Source organism: Bison bison, unplaced genomic scaffold, assembly GCF_000754665.1.
Source record: "Bison bison bison isolate TAMUID 2011002044 unplaced genomic scaffold, Bison_UMD1.0 scf7180017864057, whole genome shotgun sequence".
NCBI classification, from domain to species: domain Eukaryota; kingdom Metazoa; phylum Chordata; class Mammalia; order Artiodactyla; family Bovidae; genus Bison; species Bison bison.
The window spans coordinates 4,205,262-4,212,525 of NW_011494629.1; the positions used below are offsets into that span (position 1 = coordinate 4,205,262).

At 38.5% G+C, this 7,264-nt stretch overlaps 1 protein-coding gene across 1 annotated transcript in view; it reads left to right on the forward strand.

Annotated features, from left to right (window-relative positions):
* Positions 1–7,264, forward strand: part of ZNF367 (zinc finger protein 367) — a 25,955-nt gene that overhangs the window by 15,497 nt on the left and 3,194 nt on the right. The window contains exons 2-4 of the mRNA XM_010836013.1: positions 342–492; positions 3,410–3,529; positions 4,552–4,690. Coding sequence (XP_010834315.1) covers positions 342–492; positions 3,410–3,529; positions 4,552–4,690 — 410 coding nt within the window. The remainder of the gene's footprint in view (positions 1–341; positions 493–3,409; positions 3,530–4,551; positions 4,691–7,264) is intronic.

Here is a 7,264-nt window from a genome sequence, read left to right on the forward strand (position 1 = left end):
GCTGAAGCTGAAACTCCAATACTTTGGCCACCTGATTCGAAGAGTTGACTCATTGGAAAAGACCCTGATGCTGGGAGGGATTGAGGGCAGGAGGAGAAGGGGACGACAGAGGATGAGATGGCTGGGTGGCATCACCGACTTGATGGACACGAGTTTGGGTAGACTCCAGGAGTTGGTGATGGACAGGGAGGCCTGGCGTGCTGCGATTCATGGGGTTGCAAAGAGTCAGACATGACTGAGCGACTGAATTGAACTGACACAAAGTATGCCTGAATTATGATACTATATTTTAATGAGTGGAGTGAAATAAATTATATTAATGTTTTACAAATTGTTAACAGGATGGAATCCGACGTGGTAGACCCAGAGCAGATACTGTACGGGATTTAATAAATGAAGGAGAGCATTCGTCCAGCAGAATCCGTTGTAACATCTGTAATAGGGTGTTTCCACGGGAGAAATCACTCCAGGCTCACAAAAGGACTCATACAGGTAAGTTGAGCAAATTTTAGCGAATGCCAAAAGTGACACTTAAATGAAAGCTGATTTGATGTTTAGGCCTATAAATTAATTTTTTAGTTGCCTCACATTTCCTTATTGTAAGATTTTAAAAGCGGGCACCATATAGTCAGGTTCTCTTTTGGTGGGGAGGGATAGTTCTGAACATTGATACCATGTGATTTCTAAAGTTGTCATGGTAATTAGTGTAGCTGTCACAGGAGTATTATTACTAAATATGGTTCTATCCTATCTATCCAAATTTTACTTGATATGCCTTTAAGTTGTCTGTTTGACTGTTAAAACTGATTTGTAAGTCAAATCCTAAATCACTAATAGTCAAATTTTTAATAGAATGTCTAGAGTCCTCAGTGCCATCAGGATATTTGAATCTAAGGTGAAGTAATTTTTCAGAAATAAATGTATTGTAGGTGGTTATCCCAAGACTATCATATATCTTTATTTGTGTGAAGAAGTCATACTTGCATTTAAAATACCATACAGAGAAGAAAAAGATAATATAAAGAGGGTCTTGTTCTTGCCACAGAGAAAGTGGGTCCCTGAAGGAGCCATATATTTCTAATAATGACATCAAAAAATTTACAGATGAGGAAACTGAGGCACGAAAGCACCCAATTACCACTGACTTATAACTTCTCATACTCTTTAGTCTAGAAGTATACTGCCAATACAGTAACGTATGTGGCCCTTGAGCACTTGAACTGTGGCTCGTCCAGATTGAGATGAGCAGTATGCATAAAATACACTTAGTATGAAAAAAAGAGTAAACAATGTCCTTAATAATTTTTGATAATGATTACAAATTGAAATGATTAAATTTTAGATGTATTGAGTTAAATAAAGTGTATAGTTAAGTTCATTTTACCTGTTTTTTATTACTTTGTGAATGTGGCCGTTAGAAGTGGTTCTCATTCTATTTCTCTTGGTCTGTTCAGTTCGGTTCAGTTCAGTCACTCAGTCGTGTCTGACTCTTTGAGACCCCATGAATCGCAGCACGCCAGGCCTCCCTATCCATCACCAACTCCCAGAGTTCACTCAGACTCAGGTCCATCGAGTCATTGATGCCATCCAGCCATCTCATCCTCTGTCTTCCCTTCTCCTCCTGCCCCCAATCTCTCCCAGCATCAGTCTTTTCCAGTGAGTCAACTTTTCACATGAGGTGGCCATAGAATTTGTGTTTTTAACCTGTAGTCCCCTGTTTGTTCCACTATGTTTATGGTTATCACCTGTTTCTTTTTTCTTTTAGTTTTTGAAAAGATATAGTTCAATGACATGCTAGAATATAGGTGTTCTTAGCTAAATTTCTGAAAAGGGGTAAAGTTTTAATTTTGAATCATTATAAACTAAGGTGGCCAAGAGGTTTTGAATTCAGGTACCATTCAGTAAAACTATTATTTCATGCATATCTGACTCTGAGAATTTTTTTCAATCAACTTAGCCTGAAATATGGAGAAGGAAATGGCAACCCACTTCAGTATTTTTGCCTGGAGAATCCCAGGGACATAGGAGCCTGGTGGGCTGCTGTCTATGGGGTCACACAGAGTCGGACACGACTGAAGTGACTTAGCAGCAGCAGCAGCCTGAAATAACCCCAAATAAGCGGTTCACAGCTATAGAGTACATGTTGCCAGTGTGGAATCAGTTGCCACGATTCAAGATGACGTGGCATAATAAAAAGGTGCTTGAGTCCAGTACTGATCTACCACTGATCCATTGTGCGCCACCCAATACTTCTACGCCTATTACACTGTGTACCAGGGACCTGAGCCCAAGATATCCATGCTATAGTTAAGTTCTAATGGTATATGCTTTCAGAGAGTAGAAAAACTTTTCTCTTACTCTAGTCTATGTTTATTAACTTGTGTCCAACTGTTACATTCATTTAGTACATTTCTAAATAAAAAATTTAGGGAAGACTCATTACTGTTCTTTGAGTCATATTGGAAGAACCAATGTATAATTGTTGACCAAAGAATGTTTATTCAGGAAGTAAGTTTAATTATGATTGAACAACAACCTTTTTGAGCACTTTGTTTAGCCTGACACTATGCCGTGTACAGAAATTGAAATTGAGTACAAGGTGCTATTCGTCTTTGTATAAGGAGAGTTCATGATACAGAAACAATATAGGATACTAAGTTAGTGGAGGGATATGTTGCTGAATTATTTGGAGGTGGGGGCGGTGGGGGTAGAAGTAGTTTCACTGGGAGCCTACTGGATTGGGAAGATTTGAATGGGCAGAAAAGACAGGGATTTCAAGGAGTAGAAGGTAGGGAACTGCCTCATGGCTGGAATGAATCTCCAGGAGGGAAGTTAAGATAAACCCTGCTCCCGAACCCAGTAGCTACAGTGCAGGTATTAGAGGGCCATTTAAAAGTCAGCAGACCGTTTTTGCTTGTTCAAGGAGAATAGTAGGGTTTGGAGTGGTTTTAGAGAGTTGTTGGATGGAAAAAGCAAGTGCTCTGTGTCATCTACTCCAAAAGTGGTACACAGAGGCAGAGACTAGCGACCAGCCAGGCTTCCTTCTAGGTGGGGGGTGACCAGTCTGACCAGAGGAGGGTGGCAGTGGAGACATTTTAAATAATCAGCAAGAGCTAGCGACTTAGACTGCAGGGAGAAATATGGGATAAGCTGAAGATGATAACTGCGAAGATTGTGAACCTCGGTACCTAAAAGCTCAAGGGCTAAAGAAAACATTGTGCTTCCAGAGTGATTAGCTGCTTCATATTATCCAAGTGTGCCCTTAGCACTTCCATTTGCAGCTCTGTAGAGGCTGTAGCATGTTTTATTGTTGTTTGCAGTCATGACTTATGTAAAGGTTGATTCTCTCTCCCTGCCTCTTCCCCCTCCCCACCTTATTGTCTCATAAATATAACATCTGTTTACTTAGGTGAGAGACCTTATCTGTGTGACTATCCAGACTGTGGAAAAGCCTTTGTTCAAAGTGGACAGCTCAAAACCCATCAGCGTCTTCACACCGGAGAAAAACCTTTTGTTTGTTCAGAAAACGGTATGGTGTTAGAAGTTGTTAGAAGTTAAGTTTATGGAATAACCGTTTGTGAGTTAAAGGTTAAAATATCTTTTGCTTGAATTTTTAGGAAGTGAAATTTTTGATAGAGATTTTATCAAACCTCTTAAGTTAATATTTCCTTGCTAATATGTGATCCAGGCTCAATTGCTGGGAAATGATTGATTTTTAAGTAAAGTATTCTTTTTAGGTGAAAATCTTTATAAAGGGCAATTAAAAATCTATAACCAATTGCAGGCAGTAGAAAACTATTCAAGTAAATACAGCCTTTAGCATAGGCTTTTACTTTGGTGTTAAACTTTTTAACTGTTAAACTGAAGGAAGCACATTATTGTCTAAATTTTCAGGAGGGGCAGGGGTGGGGTGGATTTTACCAGCTCAACATTGCTACTGTTGGTTATTTCTTAACACTTTTCTTAAGTGTTTACTTACTGTTTTACCAGTTTCTTAATCTGTTTTTCTTATGTACATTTTTACACAGTTATATTTGAAATTCAATACAGTTTTGTTCTGTTGCTGTGTGGTTTTCTTGATTAATATCAGTTGTTACAAATGTAGCACATATACATAACGATTGCCTCAGTGTTAGATATTGAATATTTAATTTGCTTTTAAAATTTGCTTGTTATCAACAAACACGAGAGGCCTGTTTTCCTATTTAAAGCTTTATTTACCTTTTGGGATTTTTTTATGACAGATGCCAAGAACGAAATTCCTGGGTCAGAGATTTTTGAATATTTTTATGACTTGTGCTAATAAATTACTTTCCCCTGGGGTTTAATGCATTTACATTGCAATGACCAGGAAGTGAAAGAACCGTCTTCACCTTCCTCTCAGTGGCATTGGTAATACCAGCTTAAGGTTATTTTTTTTTTCTCAAGTTACAGAATGATAAATCTCATCATCTTATTTTATTTTTTTTGGATACCAGTGAAACTGAACGCTTTCCATGTCTGCTGGATATCCAGATTCTGATGAAGTGTGTTTCCTTCTGTGTTTTGAAGGCTGCCTAAGCAGATTCACCCATGCAAACCGCCACTGTCCGAAGCACCCTTATGCCAGGCTGAAGCGCGAGGAGCCCACAGATGCTCTCAGTAAGCCCCAGGCTGTGGATAACCAGGCTGCCGCTGAGTGGTTGGCAAAGTAAGGCTCTCCCTGCAGTCTACAGTGGAACACTGCCCAGTGTGCGGGTTAAAGCTGGGGACTTACACAGTTCTATCAGTTTAAGTTGCTTTTGTACACGTTTTTTAAAAATAACTTGAAATGGCACTTTATTTCTTTAAAGCACAGAATTGGCAGGAGTTTTATTTGGATCTGTGTGTGATAGAAGACTACTGTATGATATTAGTCTGAGTGCCCAGACCACAATGTATTTAAAAGCAAGGGTTTACCCCATTTGAAAAGAATGTTTTTTATGTGTTGCATTTCATTTGTCATTAGTACAATCCGTCTTCATTTTCTTTATATTGAATTTAGTGATGTATTGATTATTAGAGAGAGAGAGACTAGAGGTTCTTCTAAAGTAAAATTTCCCAAAGCATCCAGTTTCTTTTTTTTTAATGGCAACAAAGGGACCAGTATAAAAACATTCCTGTAAGGATGTTTTGATTTAAGGAGTCCTCACACACCAGCAGCAGCTGATTGTGCCATTCCCTAGCTTTACTAGTCTCCTCTGCACTGAGGATAAACTCTAGAATCCCTAATTATGATCTGTGGTTCTGCCTTCCTCTAGAACACAACTGTCTCCAGCCACTTGGGTTCCTTGTCTCTCTACAGCACTGTTCCCATAGTTTCTAGCCCTTTGTCCTCACTTCTTTCTTCATTTAGCCACTCTGTTCATTCTTCATTTCTTACTCAGATTAAACATCACTTCAGGAAGTTCTTCCCTAACCTACCCAGTAACCCTCAAAACAAATAAGGTTAAATCCACTTAACAGATGATTTTATAACACATTGTATTTTCTATCTCAAAACCTCCATCACACATTTATTTATTCAATGACTATCTTCCCTGCAGGATCATAAGCTCCACAAAGGCAGGGATTGGGTTTGTCTCAAGTATTGCACCTTGCTGGCCTCCACTGCCCCATTAAATCTAATTTTGCCCAAGCCAGAAACTAACTAGTTATCTTTGTCTTTACCTTATTTTTCTCCCATCTACTCAGTGACAAACCTATGGATTCTACTTCCTTTACAACTCTCAGATTCAGCCACTTAAGTCTTCTCAATCTGTACTTCATGCTGCTGCCAGAGCAGTCTTTCTAAAATGCTAATATGGTTCTCAGTATGAAGTCTAAACCCTTTATTATAGCATTCAAAGCCCTTACCTAGTTCTTGCTGATCTTGCTGACTTGTATTTTGCTGTTTTCCTTTTCTAGTTGTCCTTGAAGTCATATTGAACTTCTTGCATTTCTCTTTTTATATTTCTTAGTATTTCCAAGTTTTCTAGTTTGAGTAGTCTGGGTTTCCTGAAATCTGGTAGTTGTAATTTTTCTTTTTTTGTATGTAATTTTAAAAACAGCTTTATTGAGGCATAATTGTCAAACAATAAATTGTACACATTTAAAGCACATAATTTGATGTGCTTTGACATATGTAGATATATGTGAAACCATCACCAAAATCAAGATAGTGAGCATACCCATCACTTCCACAAGCCTCCTCATGTCCCTTCGTAATCCTCTGATGTAAGCCTGCATCTCCCTGCCACTGTCAGCCCCCCAAAACACTCATCTGCTTTCTCTCTGTACAGTTCGTTCACATTTTCTAGAGTTTTATACAAATGGAATTGCCCACTATGTACTTGGTTGGCTTCTTTCAACCAGCATAAATTATTTTGAGAGTCATGGTGTTGTTGAGTGTATAAGTTCATTCCTTTTTATAGCTGTGCAGTAATCTGTTGGATGGCCATAACTCCAATTATTTATTCATTCACCTCTTGATGGGCCTTTATGTTGGTTTTGGCTATTACAAATAAAGCTGCTATGAACATGAATGGACATTTTTGTAGGTAATGGTACTGTGATTTAAATATGCCTTTCTTTGGTTTTCAAAAACGGTGGAATATTTGCATTTTCTCTTGTGAGTTATCAGTTGACCATGCAATAGAATAATGATGGTGCTCTTAAATTCTTGAATAAGCTCTATGTGTTACCCTTATTAATCCATTTGTGCTCTTTTTGGTGGGTTTAAACTTTCTCATAATTTGCTCTATCAGAAGCCAACATCCCTCTGTGGAAAGGATAAATAGGCTTCTATGATTATTCTATTTCTATATTTTACTCTAGTCTGTTTCACATGTGATCTTGAAATCAGTTTAATGATGAAAACACATGACTCCAGAGCTGAGTCTGAGCTGCTATTTGTTGACTGTGGAATTCTAAGCAAGTCCTTCAGCTTCCTGAACTTGAGTTTTCCCCTCTGTTATGGAATCACAGCAGATGGTGACTGTAGCCATGAAATTAAAAGACGCTTACTTCTTGGAAGGAAAGTTATATCCAACCTAGATAGCATATTGAAAAGCAGAGACATTACTTTGCCAACAAAGGTCCGTCTAGTCAAGGCTATGGTTTTTCCAGTGGTCATGTATGGATGTGAGAGTTGGACTGTGAAGAAGGCTGAGCACCAAAGAATTGATGTTTTTGAACTGTGGTGTTGGAGAAGACTCTTGAGAGTCCCTTGGACTGCAAGGAGATCCAACCAATCCATTCTAAAGGA